At 39.3% G+C, this 19858-nt stretch overlaps 1 protein-coding gene across 1 annotated transcript; it reads left to right on the top strand.

The window, feature by feature from the left end:
• Positions 1 to 2488: 2488 nt before the first annotated feature.
• On the top strand, positions 2489 to 18371 carry ISCA1 (iron-sulfur cluster assembly 1). The gene is made up of 4 exons (XM_049784281.1): positions 2489 to 2585; positions 10892 to 10945; positions 16930 to 17035; positions 18092 to 18371. The coding sequence occupies exons 1-4, from the start codon at positions 2505 to 2507 to the stop codon at positions 18238 to 18240; spliced, it is 390 nt and encodes a 129-aa protein (XP_049640238.1). The 5' UTR covers positions 2489 to 2504; the 3' UTR covers positions 18241 to 18371.
• Positions 18372 to 19858: the final 1487 nt, after the last annotated feature.

Here is a 19858-nt window from a genome sequence, read left to right as displayed (position 1 = left end):
TTCATCGTTGGGATTTAGACATACAATGTTTGGGGACTTAAAAATTTTTTTTATAATTTTTTTCATGCTAGGGATAAAAATCCCAGTGTCATTCAACTGTTTGCTGTTTCTAATAAGAATGATGTTAAAACTACATTTTATTCTGCTTTCTATAATAGATATTTGCCCAATGTGTTAGGCTTATTTTTTATAGTGCCTCACAATGATTAATGGACCAAGATAAATTGCCAGCATACCTGGGGAATGGAATACCCCTTTGCTCCCTTTATTTGAATGCCAGTTATTAACCCCTTCTCTGTTCCACCTAAGATACACAATGCACCTACTGCTGAATCCAGTTCCTAAGGCAAAGCTATCTTGCAAATGAAGTTGTCCTGCCTTTCCAAAGAGGCTTCACAAATGCCTACTGGGGTTTTCCTTTCTTCCTATTAAAAATAGGAAAATCTTGTGCACTGTTAAATGCTCAGTGTATTTAACATGAGCAGTTTTACACTTTAAAATGCCATTAAAATGTGAGATAAGTTCAGTGTGTGTGTTTTTAAATAACCTCAGTATATTTCTTGAAATGTGATTCACAAATGGTTCTATTAACATCTTTCCCTAGAGGAAAAAGTTCTCTGTAGATAAGTCAGCAGGGTTGAAGGTGTTATAGGTAAAATAAAATACTGGAAAATAACTAAATTGAACCCTCATATGAAGCAAGGTGCATTTTTTCTTTGAAACCATGTAGATAGACAGCAACAGATAAAGAAGTACATTTCGCTGAATCGAATTCATGATCTAACTAGGGTCTGGGTCTGCCATACAGATGAACAAGGCAGCCTGCCCACCAAACTTCTTCTAAATAAAATGGAATCCTCTGTCCTGTCATAGTAATGGGCAAGTGAATAGAACCTTTACAAAAATATTTAGAAGATTAGAACCTGACATAAAATACAATGCAGTGTTGAGCATTTCCCTATGGTACATTTTTTAACTTGCTAATGTAAAATTGGTTTAGTGAGATGTAAGTGATCATAAGTTTATATTCCCCAATCCACTTCACTGAACACTGCACTGCAAGACAGCTGGTAATATGAGATAAAGGAGTCTACAGTTCTTAGTCATGAAGACGTCTAACATATCGTATTCAGGGACTTATGCTAGCCCCAAATAATCATTAGTTACACAGATCCACTGACCGACTGAATATATGATTTAGTTTTTATATGCAAGGAGCTAAACAAGTTGAAAACGGGTTAGTTTGTGGGTTTTCATCTGAAACTGGGATCCGGTTCCAGGCTAGACAATTCAATACGTGGTCTGAGTTTAAGCTTCCTCCATGCAAAGAATTCTTATCCCTGTTCTGTTCCAGTGTTTTTTCATGAACTTTGGTTTTGTTTTGTTTTGTTTTAGAACATTTTTGGTTTTACAGTTGGACAGTTCTCATCCTTCAAGTCTTTCATTACGCTTCACCGCTCCCTCACTATCTAGATCTGCATGTGGATATATCTGGATGGAGTGTTTGTTACACCTGACAAGCCTACATGGACACTTACCAATCATTTGGATCAGTTATAATGTGGTGCAGGGCCTAGATCTGAAGGACATGAGCAAATGTCCAGTGCTGTCCCCTAGAGAGAATGGTATAGCTGGCCCTTTTAACAATGAACAGTTTGCACCGTTTGAGGAATCTTGTAGCCTTCGACATAAAATAAGGGCATAAGCAGTTAAATAATTGCCTCACCTCCATCTTCAGTAGTGGACTGGGAGATCATTTTAGTAGCAGGGAGAGAGGATTTTTTAACCTGATCTTGCAAGCAGGCTCTTGAAAGAAAAAGTTTCACAGGCATTCTACCTACACCAGAGCAATAGAAAATTCTCAAGGCTCCACACAGCTTCGCCCCATTTCCTGCTAGCACTACTAGCAGAGATTGCAACGCACATCCTACTTCATCGCCTAGACTAGGGAAAGGATACCAAGGACTGGACAAATGAGGCAATTTGCGCTCGTCCCTGTGGCAGCACTGTCAATCTCACCTCCCTCCCAGCCAGCCACTTTCTCCTCCCAAAAACCTGCAAGGCATCCATGCCAGTGCAACCTAATCCGCAGGTCGAGTCTGCAAAGGGACCTAAATCTGCCTGTCTCCCCGGAGGGCTTGGTCCAAAGCAACCAGCTGGGCCTTAGGAGAAAGGTGCTGGTTTAACACTGTTGTTTTTCCCCGGCCCGCCGATGCTTTGCTCCTCCCAATGCATCTCTCAGAAGCGGAGCCATCACGCTCTGCACTGAAAAAGCCTCTCCCCTTCAATCCCCTTGGGTGCGGGCTGAAGGTCGCGACTCATCACGTCACTGGGCCCGCCCTTCGGCTGTCACTCAAAGCACTCGTCCAATAGCGTGGCGGGGGCGGGACCAAGTCTGCGGTGCGCCGTAGCTTGTAGCGTCAAAACGCCCGCGGTGTCCATGGAGAGAGGTTGAGGTGGTCCCGTACCGGCCCCTAGGCAACCCGGGCGCCGTGAGGGCGACGATGTCGGCTTCCTTAGTCCGGGCCACTGTCCGGGCCGTGAGCAAGAGAAAGCTGCAACCCACTCGGGCCGCTCTGACTCTGGTGAGTGAAAAGGAAGGAGCGTGCGGCCGGGCCGTGACACCGGAGAGCAGGAAGGCTTGGGCGTGCGGGTCGGCAGGGTGGCTGCGGAGCGAGTGTGGTTCGGGAGTAGTTCCGCCGCCCTCCCACTGCGAGACTACATTTCCCGGCAGGCGCTGCGCACACTCCGCTCCGGGTGCGAGTGCGCCTGCGCGTCGCTGCCGTCTTCCCGAGTCCGGGTTGACCTGGCCGCGTTGTTGTCGGCTCGGGAGTGGGCCAAGACGCGCAGAACTGTGTGGCCACAGACAGAGCAGCCACCCGCGGATCTACCGCACTGCAAACCTGCCTGTCCATAGCTGGTGCCTGCTGCAGGCCGGGCCCATGTTCCTTGATTGAAAAAGATGTTGTACACTACTAGTCTGTGGGGGTGAAGGGCCAGCCTCGCCTTCGGTGCTTTCCAGCTTTCTCCTCACCCCGTCCCCCAGTGTGTGTAGTTGTATAGGATTATTTCCACTCTTTTTTTCTTGCATATATGTTAAATATATATGTAAAATATATTATATTAATTGATATCATATATTTATATAAAATTATATAATATGTGTTTATAAAAATATTTTAACATTAAACATTTTAAGTCACTGCATCCAGAGCCTGGAGGGGGGGATACATTCTATATCAGAATTAGGATTAGAATTAGAATTCTTCAGTATAGCGCCATCAGAGGGGGAGGAGAGGGGACTCCTTGCTGAACAAGAGATCTAGCATCAGGTATATATATATATATATTACACCGTATTAGTGTTTTAGACCCATGGGAAGTAATCCTGATTGATTAATAATAATAATAATAATAATAATATGCCAATTTGCGTGACTCAAGGAATTAGAAGGCATGGTTCGTATATGGTGTCTCCTTTCAAGTTCAATAAAAATATGTCATGAGTTTCCAATGGGAGTGGTGGAATCAGGAATCATTAAGTGGTGACACTTTTTCATGACCATTTATTTTGCTGTTACCTCTTCCTTCAGTATTTGAGTCCAGCGGGAGGAGGTTATTCAAGTGCTAGGACACATAACTCACATAATGTGAAGTCCTTAGTTTGGTTCCAGGCATCGGGTGGTCCTCAGCTATGGGTATGGCCCTTATAAAAAATAGTGTTAGTTTGCATTCATACTCATTTAACGAAAATATCGTCCCTGTGTAAGGACAGTAAATATTAGTTGTAAATATTACCTCCCTCAAGGGACCAAGTGCCGGACCAGACCATTGCTGCCTCTTATTCAGAGGGATAATTGCTCAGGCTTTCAGATCTGGCCTCTCAACCTTGCTTCCTCCTGCTTCTGTTTCCTTTTAATGCTAACCCAGTTGATTCTGCTGTTAGCACTGCTCAAGCACGTCATTTTTTGAGTTAGGAGACCTGCCATTACTCCAGTGTTTACTCCCTTTTTGTGACTCAGTTGTCTAAATTCGTTCTACCTCACTATCGTCCAAATTTTATGGTACTAGATAGAAAGCCATGTCAGTACTGCTTACTAGCATTTACAGCACTTCTTAGCAAGCTGATGGTCATTTTAATCCTTGAATATCTTTATAGTTTTCACAAACATTTTACTGTGTTTTTTTTTTGTTTGTTTGTTTTGTTTTGGGGCTATTCTTGGCAGCACTTGGGTTATTCCTGGCTCTGTACTCAAAAATGACTCCTGGCAGACTTGGAGGACTATATGGGATGCTGAGGATGAAACCCCAGTAGGCCAGGGTGCAAGGCAAACACCCTACTCGCTGTGTAATTGCTCTGGTTCCTTTCTTTTTCTTTCCTTTTTTTTTTTTCTTCTTTTTGGTAGTTTTCACAATCATTTTTAATCACAGTGTATTTTGTTAAGGGCAAGAGCTGATGAGCAGAAATAGGTAATAGAACTAGAATTAATTCAGTAAAACTAGTCAGGGATACATACATGTGAGCTAAACATTTAAGTGTAGTTATCTGTTCTGGGAAACAGTATCTTTAAATATGTTAGGGCTCATTGAAAGACTAGCAGCAGTCCTTTGGGACAGTAACAATTAAAATTGTAAGTGTATGCATTTTAATGTGTATTATAAATAAAATTAAAAAAACAAGTATCCCACTGTGAAAAAATATTTTAACATTAAACATTTTAAGTTATTGGAAGAAAATTGACTGTCAAACTGAGAGATTGGTTAAGTAGGGACTGGAGCAGTAGCACAGTGGTAGGGCATTTGCCTTGCACGGCTGACCCAAGACAGACATGGGTTCGATCCCCGGTATCCCATATGTTCCCCGAGCCAGGAGTAACCCCTGAGCGCTGTCCAATGTGCCCCCCCCCAAAAAAAAACAAAAAGAGACTGGTTAAGTTTATTAGAGTACTTTCACTGCATAATTATGTTTGAATTTTGCACAAAAAAGTATACTATAATCCTATGAGAAGCCTTTTTTAAATTGTGCTGATATTAATTATTTATTACAAAATTTCCTTTGGTGAAAAATTAGGTTGCATGAATATCATGGATATGAGCTATTTCAACAATAATTACCCAGTGAAATAACAGTAGATGAGGTATCATTATTGAAAATTATGATTTGCTTTCATTTTAGAGCCATACTTAGTAGTGCTCAAGACTTACTCCCAGCTCTATGCTCAGGGATCACTCCTGGTAGTTGACATGAAAAGCAAGCACTTTACTTGCTTTACTGTCTCTTCAGCTTAGTAATTTTTTTTGATTGGGAGTCATAACTTCATCACTTGTACTGTGAAAATTATTTCATCTTAAATATATAAATCATAGATTGTAAGAAATAAAAATGCTGCAAATAAGCAAGCATCTAGCAGATTTCAGTAATGGTAATTACATTTTATTACTATATAAAATTAAAGATGTTAACGTTTAGAATATAAGTTTAATGATATGTATATTTTGGGGTGGGGGCACACATAGTGTGGTCAGGGTTTATTCCTTGCTCTACACTGGAATCACTCCAAGGCTTAGGGAACCATATCGGGTTCAACTATGGCTTTGACCCTGATTGTGAGTTTATTTGTAGCTGAGTATTGTATTTATAGGTGGTGTTTTCTGATATTTCCTTTGAAGATTTTATATACAATTCTGTGTTGTAATCATTGTCTGTGTAAAAAGTCAAAATATAACCATGATGTATATAATAGGAAAAGAAATAGACGAAATAACACCATAATACTAGTCTAGTCCCTCTAAGTTGGTTTTACATCTTTGTAAATTTCTATGTTGGAGCCCTTATTAGAAGTGGCAGAAAAATTACACAGCATGGCTGGCTGTTGGCTCTGTTACCTCACCACATGCTTGAGTTTTGGCAACAAGTGCTATCAGTAACATAGGTCATATGACAGTCTTTGTAATTTCACAAAGTATTAAGTAGGCAACATGGGAGACCAACCTGACATGGCCAGTTGCTAGTTGTACACAGGCATGATCATGTCTTCATTCTGATATGTTCAGTGTTGTAATGTCTGGCTTATCTTGAGCTCCTGGCACCTTTCATGCTTAGATTTACTAATCATAGTTTTGTTTTTGTTCATAAGAATCCTGTGGAAGAGACTTGTAATCTACCTTTGTTCCAGAAAGCAGACTAGACAAGCTAAGGAAGTGGATCAGGAATGATAGCCCCCCTCCCAAGAAAGGACATGATGATCTAAATATATGTGTTATGCTGATATTTATTTTCATTTTGAGAACTAGGTTAGGAAAACAGCATTTCTTCTAAAAAAATTAATCCTAGTTCTTGGATTTTTGGCTTTTGGTAGGGATGAGGGAGACACCTAGCCGTTCTCAAGGCTTATTCCTGGTTCTGGACTTGGATCTCTTCTGGTGTGCTTCGGGGACCACAATGTTAGAACTTGTTGGCTACATGTAAGGCCACCTTACTTGTTGTACTGTCACCGACTCCAACCTTAAATCTGTTTGTATAGTTGACTAACTTTTTTCTACTTAGATGCTCTGAGAGACTATTTTTTGCCACATTTAGAAATATCTGTGGTCATTTGATAGAACTGAAGTAGAAGCTCACTGTAGATTGATGTTGGTAATACTCTTAATATACTTAGGGTAAACAACAGTTTACTGTTAAAAAAACAGTTCATCATAATTAGCAAGAAAAATACCTGAAGGCTGTTTATTTCACAAATGGATTAGTATACTTGGTGGTTTTTATTATAATTTATTTCTATTTGTGAAACAAGTTAATTTTTATTGAAAGAAGTTTACATAGATACTGAGGGAAGAGAAAGAGAGGAACACATTTACAAGAGAGAACATAGTCTTCTCCAGACTGGAAAAAGCAGAGAGATTCAAGTTCAAGGGAGAGAACAATTTGAGAACAAGCAAGGTAATTGTTTTATCATTGACTATTGAACCCCTTCTGCACATCAGGCAAAGTACGTATTGTTCCTGGGCCTATAGAAGCACAAAATAGATTAGACAGGAAAAATTCCATTTATATTGTCCACAATAGGGCTTATAATGGGGAACTGATACTAAGGAGAACAAGATTAAAGGATGTAATGGGGAAGTTGGGGACATTTTTGTTTGTTTGGGCCACAATTGATAATGCTCAGGGTCTAGTACTAGTGCTATTTGATCAGATGTGATGCCCTGGTGATGCTCAGGAGACCTCATACTTGGTATCAGAGATTTCAACTGGAGTTAAAGGCATACAAAGCAAATACCTGACATCCTGTACTATCTTGCCAGATCCAGGAAAAAAAATTTAATATATTCAAGCACCATGATTACAAACATGTTTTAGTTGGGTTTCAGTTATAAAAAAGGACAACCCCATCTTCAACAGTGCAATATTCCCACCACCAATGCCCCACATCTCCCTCCTCACTCACCTCCTACTTGTATTCAGAACAGGCATTCTAGTTCTCTCACTACCATTGTCATGATAATTGTAAATTTAGTTATTTCTCTAACTAAACTCAACTTTCTTTGTGATAAGATTCATACCATGGGCAGGTCCTTATAGCCTCATCTCTATGTCTTGCTTTTTTTTTGGGGGGGGGGGTCACATCTGGTGACATTCAGGGATTACTCCTGGCAATGTGCTCAGAAATTGCTCCTGGCTTAGGGGACCATATGGGATGCCGGGGGATCGAACCATGGTCCTTCCTAGGCTAGCATGCAACGCAGATGCCCTACAGTTTGTACCCTACTCCGGCCCCATATTTTTCTTAAATCCCATAAATGAGTGAGACTATCCTTTGTCTTTCCTTTTAACTTATTTCCCTCAGCATAATAGTTTCCATGTCTATCCATGTATAGGAAAATTTCATGACTTCATTTTCATGATGACTGCATAATATCCCATTGTGTATATGTACCATACTTTCTTTAACCACTCATCTATTGTCAGACCTAGGTTATTTCCAGAGTTTGGCTATTGTTAATAGCACTGCAATGAATAGGTGTAATACGGCATTTTTTAATTGTGTTCTTGTGTTAGGAGGGTATATCCCTAGGAGTGGTATGCTGGTTCATATGGGAGCTCAATTTCCAGTTCTTTGAGGTGATTTCCATATTGTTTTCCATTAAGGCTGGACTAAACGGCATTTCCCAGCAGTGAATGTGAGTTCCTTTCTCCCCACATCGTTCCAGTATTGATTGTTCTTATTATTTGTAGTGTGTGCCAGTCTCTATGGTGTGAGTTGGTACCTAATTACTGTTTTGATTTGCATCTCCCTCATGATTAGTGATGTGGAACATTTTTATATGCATTTTGGACATTTATATTTCTTCATTAAGGAAGTGTCTATTCATTTCTTCTCCCCATTTTTTGATGGGGTTAGATATATTTTTCTTGTTAAGTTCTGTCAGTACCTTGTATATCTTTTGTTTGTTTGTTTGTTTTTGTTACAGCAAGTCTAATTTTGGTATCAGGGTGATGTTAGCTTCATACAAACTACATGGGAGTGTTTTGTTTCTTTAATTTCCTGTAGATCAATTGGTGGTAGTTGAGAGGAACAACTGAAACAATTTGTGAGTGAATCCATCTGGGCCTGTGGCTTTTGTTTTTTTTTTTCATTTTGGGAAGACTTTTGGTTATCATTTTAATTTCCTCAATAGTGATGGGTCTATATATGTATGCTAGATCATCCTGACTCAACAGTGAAAGGTTATAAAAGTCCAAGAACTTATCTATTTCTTTCAGGTTCTCATCTTATATGGCATAGAGTTTCTCAAAGTAGTCTCTGATTATCCTATGAATCTCTGTATTATCTGTAGTGATCTCCCCCTTTTCATTTCTAATCCTGTTTATTAAGTTTCTCTAACTCCCTTTGAGAGTTTTGCTATACCACCAGGTATATATACCTGGTTTATTTTTTCAAAGAACCAACTTTTGCTTTTCTAGATCTTTCGGATTGTTTTTTTTGTTATTTCCACTTCATTTGTTTCTGCTCTTGGCTTTGTTATTTCCTTCTGCCTACCTATTTCTGGTTAATTTTGTTGATCATATTTTAATTTTATAAGCTGTGTCATTGAGTTATTTATGTAGGCTCCTTCTACCTTCCTGATGTGTGCATGCAAAGCTATAAATTTTCCTCTTGCTACCATTTGTGTCCCACAAATACTGGTAATTTGTGTCTTCATTTGCATTTGTTTCCAGGAGCCTTTTTATTTCCTCTTTGATTTCATCTCTGATCCACTGGTTGTTCAATAGTAAGCTGTTTAATTTCCAGGTGTTAAAGTTTTTCTTCTGTGGTTCTTTGTAGTTCATTTCTAATTTTATTGCATGTGATCTGAGAAGGTAGTCTGTATAATTTCTATTCCTTGATTTTATGGAGATACGTTTTGTGGGCCAGCATGTGGTCTATCCTGGAGAATGACCCATGTGCATTGGAGAAGAATGTGTATCATATCCTGTTTTCTAGGGATGGAGTGCCCTATATGTATCTACTAAACCTTTCTCTTCCATTTCTCATTTAGAGTTAGTATATTCTTGTTAGGTTTTATCGTTGTTGACCTATGGAGTGATGACAGGGGTGTTGAGGTCACCTACTATTACTGTGTTGCTATCGTTGTCATCTTTCATTATTTGTCAATAATTTTTTAAAATATTCTGTTGTTCCCTCATTGTATATGTTTGATTGTGATTTCTTCCTGTTGTACATATACCTTGATTATTAAAAAATGTCCATCTTTGTCCCCTTATAACTTTTCAAAGTTTGTGTCATCTGATATTAATATGGCCACTCCAGCTTTTTTAAGGGAGTTGTTTGCTTAGATGATTGTCCTCCCATTTGTTTTTCCATTGTCTGATCATAAGGCTCTTTCCATCCTCTTTTATTGTATGTAGTTTTATGTACCTCATCTTCCATAGGCCCTCAGCTCCTTTTACTCTGTTGAAGAGGCTTTCTAGTGAGGTTTACATCTCTCCTACCACGTTTTCCTGTTATTTCAGTTTGGAGCTTTCTCATTTTTATTTTCCTATCCTCTTGAAACTTATTTGTGATCCATTCAACTCAATCTATGATTTCTTCTAGTTCTGTCAATAGCCTCCATATTTCTTCTCTAAACTCCTTATCTGAGGGGCTACTTAGGTAATTGGCACTTTTTGGGTCATCTTTATTCTTTATACATGCTGTTGGCCTGAGTTGTTTTTCCATTGTCACACTTGTAGTGTAATGTTTTCTGTATGTTGTGCTATGGTTCGTTGACTAGGAATTGTGTGCATGGCCACAGAGCAGCGGGCTTTTAGGCTCCACCCTCCTTGGATGGTACCATCTCATCTCCGATCACGTAGCTTCCACAGACGCTTCATGGTCGAATTGGTCTCAAAACCCACAGCCAGTGGTCAGGCAGCAGCTGCTTGCAGTGCTGTTCTACGGCAGTCAGGCTTCACCCTCCTTGGATGGTGCCAGCTCACCTCCAGTATCATAGCTTCCTAGAAGTTCCCAGGAAAATATATTGAAGATAGAAAAAAGCCAAAAAAATATATATTAAAGATAGAAAATGCTTGAATTTAATAGAGTTATGTATAAAATCCATAAAGTTGTCTAACTAGAACAGAATATAATTTGTCACCTGAATTTGCTAAAGATAGATTTGAATTGTTAAGATTAGTAAATATAAGTTTTAGAAGAATTTTTTTATAGTTAAAAAGTTTGGCCTGCAGAGGGTAGATAGTTCAATACACTTGTGTGGCACATAGCTTGCCGGATTTGATTATCAGCACTGCATATAACCCCCTGCACACTGCCACAGTAGTCCAGAACCCTCTTAAAAATTAATTTTAAAAACTATATTTATTAAAAGTTAATATATTTTCTTTTTTCAGACACCTTCAGCAATTAACAAGATAAAACAGCTTCTTAAAGATAAACCTGAGCATGTAAGTAAAATCTGTCATAAACACTAAAAAGATCTGAAGCATTTTTATAAAGACTTTTATCTTGTGAACTGGGTCCTCAAAGGATATACCTGATACTTTCTGTGACAGTATTGCAAACCACAGTATCTAAAAGGTAAAGAGGAAAGAGAAAGTGAGAGAGTAAAAAGAAAGCAAAATGCCAGGAGGGAAGCTGGGGACTTTGATTCCTGGTAGGAAAAGTACAATGGTGTAGGGATAGGTGTTGTCTAAGTGAAATTCAACCATGAACAGTTTTATAATGTCTATCTCAGGGTGAATCAATTAAAAAAAAAGTTTTAAAAAGAATTTATCTTATGATAAACAACATGCTTTTATTGATTAGCGATTGGGTAGATTTGCTTTGGGGCAATATTTATAATGTTCTACAGCAGGGGTCTCAAACTCGAGACAACATTTTGTGGCCTGCGGCCAGCCTTCAAATATCGCACTATTCACGATTATTCGCTTACTATTCGCTTACCGAATAATTGCAATAAAAATCACATTAGTAAGAAAAAAATTGCATTAAACATTTTCATACCCCAAGCAGTTTCGTTCAGCGTATACAAATGTTTAATGCGATTTTTTGCTATTTTTTTCTAACTAATGCAATTTTTTATTGCGAATATTCGGTAAGCGAATAATCGTGAATACTTTGCACCTAGAGTCGTCATTTCCACTGCTCCTGCCCGCTGTCCCTTGCATTATCGGAGGCCTAAGTGAGAGAAGTTTATTACAGAATTAGATTTTGTCATATCTTTATCATGACTTCATCAAAGCCTGCAGTGAAGAGAAAGATTGATGACAAGCAAAGACAATTACAGGAAAAGTGGGAGATGCAGTATTTCTTTGTTGAGCACAGAGGCATCCCCACATGTCTTATTTGCTCAGAGAAAGTTGAAGTGCACAAGGAATACAACTTGAAACGCCATTATTCAACTAAACATGCTGAGGAATGGGCAAAATATCAAGGAAATGAGAGAGCCAAGCAGGTTGCCAGTACCTTAAAGCATGTCTAATGAGGCAACAAATTAGTCGAAGCTAGTTACATGGTTAGTGAGATGATTGCTAAGGCAGGGAAACCATTCACAGAAGGAGAGTTTGTTGAAAAATGCATGTTACAGGCTGCAAGTATTATCTGTCCAGAAAAGAAAGGTCAGTTTAGCAAAATCAGCCTTTCTGCCAACACTGTGGCAGAGTGCATTTCTGACATGTCAAGTGACATTTATCATCAACTGTGTGAGTAAGCCAAATGTTTTGATGCATACTCAATTGCTCTTGACAAGGGCACAGATATAACAGACACTGCGCAGCTCACAATTTATGTCCGTGGTGTTGATTGCAATTTTGAATTGACAGAGGAGCTGCTCACAATTCCAATGCATGGCCAGACCACCGCTGATGAGATATTTCGGCATCTGTGTGATGCCATTGAGAATGCAGGTTTGCCATGGAAGAGGTTTGTTGGAATAATAACCGATGGAGCGCCATCGATGACAGGGAGGAAAAATGGACTGGTGGCACTTGTTCAAAAAAAGAACTTGAAGGGGAGGGTGTAGAGAAGGCCATTGCTCTTCAGTGCATTATCCATCAGCAGGCCCTTTGCAGTAAATGCCTGCTGTGTGACAATGTGATGTCTGTTGTGAAATGCATCAACCAAATCAGATACAGGGGCTTAAAGTACAGGAGGTTCCGTGCTTTTTTAGAGGAAATGGAGTCAGAATATGGAGATGTGCTCTATTTCACCAAGGTACGTTGGCTCAGCAGGGGAAATGTCCTGAAAATATTTTTTGAGTTGAGAGAAGAAGTGAAAGCCTTCATGGAGAAGGATGGGAATGCTGTTTCTGAGTTGAGTGTTCACAAATGGCTCATGGACTTAGCTTTTCTTGTTGTCATCACACATAAATTGAATGTACTAAACAAGATGTTACAAGGCCCCGGGGCAGCTTATCAGTGCTGCCTATGACAACGTGAGAGCATTCGCCACAAAACTTGTGTTATGGAAATCCCAGCTCTCTCAGACAAACCTTTGCCATTTCCCAGCATGCAAGGAACTTGTGGATGCAGGCATACCATTCAGTGGTGAGAAATATGTTGATGCTATTATTAAGCTAGGGAAGGAATTTGATCACAGATTTGCAGACTTCAGAAAGCACAGAGCCACTTTCCAAATTTTTGTGGACCCCTTTTCCTTTGATGTGCAAGATGCCCCTCCTGTGCTTCAAATGGAGCTCATTGACCTGCAATGCAACCCTGATCTCAAAGCCAAGTTCAGGGAAATTGTTGGAAAAGCAGACATTCATGGGCAATTTTTGAGAGAATTGCCCCCCAGCTTCCCTGAGCTTTCCCTAATGTTCAAGCGCACCATGTACCTTTTTGGGAGCACATATTTGTGTGAAAAGTTATTCTCCACATTGAACTTCAATAAGTCAAAGTACAGGTCTAGACTTAATGATGATCATCTTCAAGCCATACTGAGGGTCTCAACTGCTTCCTCTCAAAAGCCAAATGTGGTTCAGTTTTGTGAGAAGAAGCGCTGTCAAGTCTCTGGCAGCAAGGAATAGGCAAAAGATGCCATGTTCAGAAGAATTGTTCATGATCTTCACTCATTTTCTATTCATGTTCAGAAGAAATAATTAAAACGGTTAATAATGATGTTTGAGGACTTTTTTTTTTTTTTGTGAAATCCCTTATGCGGCCCTGCCTCACCCCGACTTTGCCTCCTGCGGCCCCCAGGTAAATTGAGTTTGAGACCCCTGCTCTAGAGCAACTCCCAGCTTATTCCTAGGGACTTTGTAGTGCTGGGGGTTAATCCTGGGTTTTAGTACATAAACCACATGCCCCATTCTTTGGTGCTGTCTTTCTGGAGCTATGTTGTTTTTTTTTTTCAGGCCACACCCATTTGAAGCTCAGGGGTTATTCCTGGCTAAGTGCTCAGAAATTGCCCCTGGCTTGGGGGGACCATATGGGACACCCGGGGATCGAACCACGGCCCTTTCTTGGCTAGCGCTTGCAAGGCAGACATCTTACCTCTAGCACCACCTTGCCAGCCCCAGGGTTTTGTTTTCAATAAGTGCAATATGCTCATTATATGTTTCACTTTGGAGCTATACCCAGTGTACTCAAAATTTAGCTGTGCATAGGGATTACTCCTGGCATGCTTGGAGTCCACATATGATGCTGGGGATTGAACCATAAGTTCGCTTTGTGCAAGGCAAATGCCTTAACTGATATACTATCACTGTCTTTGCTCTTTTTTGTTGTTTTTTTGGTTTTGGTTTTTGGGCCAGCCCTGTGTTAAAAAGATCACTCTTGGTGATACACCGTATGGGATGCCACGGATTGAACCTCAAATCCACCTCTTTCTTTTTTCTAATTGCATATAATTCAATTTTACTGAACAAATTTTGTTTGTTTTTTTTTAATCAGTGACCTTTAATATTAAAAGATTACCTCAAACATCACTCAGCACATTTTCAGTATGTATCGTAAACAGGCACATTGTTCTAGCACTCTCGTGCCGAGCCTGATCATGTTCCTAGTCCTAGATAAAGAATTGTAAGAGGTTTAATCTGATTTGATCACATCAAAGTGGTGAAATTTCACCCTGATGTGTGTAGGCTAACCAGAGTACAAGTTGACCAAAGGAAATAAGAACCAGGGAGACTTAACTCAAAGGACTGGCCTACACTAGATTAGGCCCTACCACCACTAGGCTCACCTTGCCAGGTTTATCCAAGCATAGAATAAACAGGCCTGCCTAAGTACAAACTACAGTCAGCAGTGGCTGTGGTTTCTCTGAGCACCATGAAAAATAAAGGTTTTAAGTTCAAAAAAAGACTTTAGCTGTATAGATTTGAGGGACTATTTGTTGACATGTGCAAATGCTTCATTGGAGTTAATTTATGGCCCAGACATTTCCTTTTCCAAACTCAAGTAAAATACTTAAAATATTTTCACATACTCCATGTGTCTATATTCATTCCTCGTAGTTGTACTTCCTGTTTGCTTGAATCTTCCTGTTCACAAAGAAAAAAGTAAAATTAGATGGGCTCCAGAATTTCAGCAAAGCAGTTTTTCATTTAATTTTTTTCCTCTCAGTAGGAACTAAGATTCCCATGGTGCATGCTAGAGATAATAAGCACACACATGCTCTAAGCACTTTCTAAGCCATCTTCTGGGCACTTTCTTGCTGGGAATCACCACCTGTTGAGCTATTAGTATTGCCTCAGGATTAACAGGGAGCAACAAAGTATAAATATTTGTTGTGGAGGCCAGAACAATAGTATAGCAGGTTGGGTACTTGCTTTGGACACTGCTGCCCAGAGCATCATTTCAGGCCCCCAGATCCTAGAGCAAGCATAGAACATAGAGTAAGCCATGAGCACTGCCAGGTGGTACACACATGCGTGCGTGTGTGTGTGTGTGTGTGTGTGTGTGTGTGTGTGTGTGCACACGCACACATGCATACAAACACAAATACACACTTTGAAGTTTTGGGTACTGTAAGCCACTGAACCTCAGGGTTCATTGCTGGGCCTCCTTGGTAATTATTGATCATACCGAGTATTTGAAATTCCTTGCGCATCTTATAAGCTTTGCCTTTAATGTAAATAAAGCCATTATTCTGATAGTCCAAAAACCAGAAATAAAAAAAAAAAAAAGCCATGTTCTGTCCTTTTTATTTAAAGACATTACAAATGCTTTAGCTTGTCAAAATCAATCAACTTAACTTTCTCACACTTAAAGTTGTTTTTTTTTTTTCATTTATTTTTCTTAAAACAAGCACATGTTGCAGCTTTTTAGAGAATCATCTGCATCTTATGATTTTTTTCCTGGGGAAGTGCTTAGGTTTTAATCCTTCCTGGTTCTGTGCTCAGGGATCACTCCTGGTGGAAATCAGGGACCATATGTAATGCGGGGGAATTGAATGTGGATTGACCTTACTGTCTATCTGACCTCCAAGAATATTTTTAAAGTAAGTAATAAAACAGGAACCAAAAATAGAAGCTCAGTAGATTCTGTGAGAAAATTACATTAAGGGATTTTATGATAGTTTCAAAGGACTTTTTGGTCACATTTTAAACTTTTGCATGTCCTTTGCTTATAAGTTAGGGGCATTTTCCTCCCTTCTGTCTTTTATGTAATTGATTGTATTATTTTTGGATTCCCACCAAGTTCTATGATATTTTTAGTTAATTTTGTTAAATATCTGAGCACTATTTTGATTTGTAAATGAACATTTTGTGGCTGAAAAGCTATTATTTATCTTCTTAGACACTTACAGAGAATGGGGCCGGAGAGATAGCATAGTGGTATGGCATTTGCCTTGCAAACAGCCAACACAGGACCAACAGTGGCTCAAATCCCAGCATCCCATATGGTCCCCGAGCATGCCAGGAGCGATTTCTGAAGCCAGGAGTAACCCCTGAGGACCACTGGGTGTGAACAATTTAAAAAAGAAAAAGAAAGGGCCCGGAGAGATAGCACAGTGGGGTTTGCCTTGCAAGCAGCCAGGACCAAAGGTGGTTGGTTTGAATCCCGGTGTCCCGATGTCCCATATGGTCCCCCGTGCCTGCCAGGAGCTATTTCTGAGCAATCAGCCAGGAGTAACCCCTGAGTACCACCGGGTGTGGCCCAAAAACAAAAAAAAAAAAGAAAAAAAGAAAAGAAAAGAAAGAAAAAGAAAAAGGAAAAAGAAACTTACGGAGAATAAGTAATAAAAAGAGTCAGGGTTTTAATGTAGTTATTTAACCAGCCCTTGCGCCAGAGCATAGCACAGCGGGTAGGGTGTTTGTCTTGCACATTGCTGACCTCAATTTGATCCCCTGCATCCCAAATGGTTCCTGAGCCTGCCAGGAGCGATTTCTGTGTTGCAGAACCAGGAGTAACCTCTGATCAAGCTTGATCAAAAACAATAAAAAAAAAAAAGGAAAAAATTCAGTTTATATTCAATGTTTTTTCAGGTAGGCCTGAAAGTTGGTGTCCGAACCAGAGGCTGTAATGGCCTTTCTTATACTCTAGAATATACAAAGACAAAAGGAGATTCAGATGAAGAAGTTGTTCAAGATGGTAAGTTTTGTGCAAACTTTTTCTGAGTACTTGCTTAAAATTTTTAGACTTACAGATCCTGAGTAGTCATGAGTTGAAATGGTGCATATAGTTCTCCTTGTGGTTTAGAAGACATTTTTCGTATTAAATGAACTATGCACAGTGTAGGATAAAATGAACCCATTTTGCAGATGAAGGAACTCAAGTCCAAAGTGTTTAAATATTGCCTGAGGTCACACAGCCTGAATAACTTGTTTTAGTTATTCAAGGTCATTATTGTATACAGAACAATTTTAGTTTTTTGTTTGTTTGGAGGTGATATGGTACACTCAGCAGTGGTAGTCAGTGATTCCTGGCAGGGCTCAAGAAACCATATGTGGTACTGGGGATCAATCAAATGGTAATCAGCCACATGCAAGGCCAGAACCCTAACCACTAGTCCATTCAAAAATATTTTAAGATAATAATAAATCTTTTGTGGGGAGGGAACCCACACAAAGCTCAGGGGCTGTTTTATCTCTGAGGCTTGGTGGTACTCGGGACCACCAGTATGTGGTGCTAGGAATTTGAACCAGAGCCTCCACTGCATTATGGAAGTTAAGTACTTTTCCTCCTCTGCCACCTCTGCAGTCCAAAATGATGCAACTCTATGTAAAATAGCAGCTTGACATTTATGTTGAATATTGTCATTTGCTTTTGGGGAATATTTGTTTCTTTTAATTATTAAAGATTTCAGTATTTTAAAGTCAGGATTGTCTGTATGTTAGAGAACTTGCCTTGCATATATGAAGCCCTTGGTTCTGTTCCCAGCATCATCAAAAAAGGGGAAATTTGGATCTTCAATCATTAATTTCCTGCCACTCTCTATCCCAGACCAGTAATCAATAACACCTATTTTAAATAAGATACATAATGTTCAGCCTTGGGAGAATTTAGTTATACATAGGTTTTGCAGTAGTGGCTTCCGACCCGGGAAGGTGAGGTATGCAGGTAGCTTATTTTGGGGGGTTTTTACTGTGGCCTTATTAATTATTTAAAGTAGTTTTAACACATGTTCTTTTCTCTCCTTCCCCCAAGGAGTTAGAGTGTTCATCGAAAAGAAAGCACAACTGACACTTCTAGGAACAGAAATGGACTATGTTGAAGACAAATTATCCAGTGAGTTTGTGTTCAATAATCCAAACATCAAAGGAACATGTGGCTGTGGAGAAAGCTTTAATATTTGACTCCACAGGACTACTCCCAGAAAAGTGGAGACCCTGAGGCTCGCTGAAGAAATCATGTGACGCCGCACTCTTAGAATGTATAATGAGTGCTGCCTTGTGAGGAAAATAAAGTAATGCATTTGAAAATTAAATCAGTGTGTTCACTTCCAGGAAAAGGGATATGTATTTCTCTTTGTTTCAGGGGACAGAAAACAAGATGCCATCACTCTCTCTGAGTCATTTTTCTATTCTATAAAAGGAAAACCCTGAATCCTTCACTTTACTGTCTTGTATTCTTTGCATTAGAACCAGTTTTCCGAGAGTTACTTTCTTGGGAGAATTTTAAGAAATGTATTCACAATTGGTTTGTGCTTATAGCTTTTTGTGCCTTGAGTGTACAATCTCCAGATTAAAGAGGTTAAGAATTTGGATGTCCTGGCTGCTGATAAAGGAGGTTGGGAGGTGGCACATTTCTCTTCTGCCCAACATTTCATGGCCTTTCAACTTTCTCATCCAAAATTTTTTCACAGCTGCCTCATTTATTTACAAAGATTTTTTTTGAACTATAGTGCAGATTACTTTGAAGGAGTGGGACTAAAACGTGAGAACACTTCCACCTGCCTGTTTTTAATCCATTTCATTTGCCATAGTAAATAAATGTCTGCTCAAAGGTGTAAGCACAGATGTCTTAGGTCTTTTTAAGTGAAGCATCTCTTAAAACCCATTTGTCCCATCCCCTGGATTTTTAACTTGGAGAGGGAAAACCCACAGGGAAGCTATGGGTAGAGTAGGTCAACCACATCCCCTCTTTGTAGGTAACAGGGAGCTCTGAGACCATCAGGGAACCTAAATAGATAATTCAGTTTTTTGACACAACTTTGTAGCTTGTTGGAAATTATACACAGTTTTATTTTGAGTGAGAAATCCTTTTTAAAACCCATTTGTGTGAATTACCATCTTGTTTCTTTAAAACAAACATTGATTTATAGTAGCAAAGAAGAGAACTTAGAACTAAAATTACTCTTCCAGTGTCATAGTAATTTTACAGGAAAGCATTGGGATCCTCTCTTATAAATCCCAACAGATATGCACTTTCCAGATCCTAGGTTCAGTTGCTAAAATTTAAAATCATATTATTTTAACCTTAGATTTTTGTGTCCATGTTTTCCTTTTGTCATTTAGTTACAGATTTTCCTAGGTTTGATCGATTGTTTTATGAGTGATATCTGCTTATTTTTTTTGAAAGCCAATTCTCTTACGTGAAGCAGCTGAGTTATTTTATATATTGTGTTTGCTAAAGTTCTGGCACGAAATGTACAGGCTAGTGCTTTATAAATTGATCATGAGTTTGTATCATTAAATGTCTATCCATTTATAATCTGTGCAATATCTATGTAGTAATTGCGTTGTCAATAAAAAAAAGTGGCTCTCTGTGATCATAAATTGCCTTTCTTTGAAGAAAACGGGGTTGCAAATAGTGGTGCTATCGCTATAGTTAGTATTGCTGTGATTTTTCTAGCTTGTCTCCCTGCCAACATGCTTTTTTAGTGTCTACTCCATGCTGTTTTTTGACAAAACTATTCATGATTGTTCTTATGTCCTCGTTCTTTACCATCACCCATGTCTTTCCCCACTTTTT

The sequence above is a fragment of the Suncus etruscus genome, chromosome 1 (assembly GCF_024139225.1).
Source record: "Suncus etruscus isolate mSunEtr1 chromosome 1, mSunEtr1.pri.cur, whole genome shotgun sequence".
Classification (NCBI taxonomy): Eukaryota; Metazoa; Chordata; class Mammalia; order Eulipotyphla; family Soricidae; genus Suncus; species Suncus etruscus.
This window is presented reverse-complemented; position numbering and strand designations above follow the sequence as displayed.

Coding starts and splice junctions, on each gene's coding strand:
- ISCA1 (XM_049784281.1), top strand. CDS start 2,505: ATGTCGGCTTCCTTAGTCCGGGCCACTGTCCGGGCCGTGAGCAAGAGA. Junction 2,586..10,891: donor CTCGGGCCGCTCTGACTCTG/GTGAGTGAAAAG, acceptor TTCTTTTTTCAG/ACACCTTCAGCAATTAACAA. Junction 10,946..16,929: donor TTAAAGATAAACCTGAGCAT/GTAAGTAAAATC, acceptor ATGTTTTTTCAG/GTAGGCCTGAAAGTTGGTGT.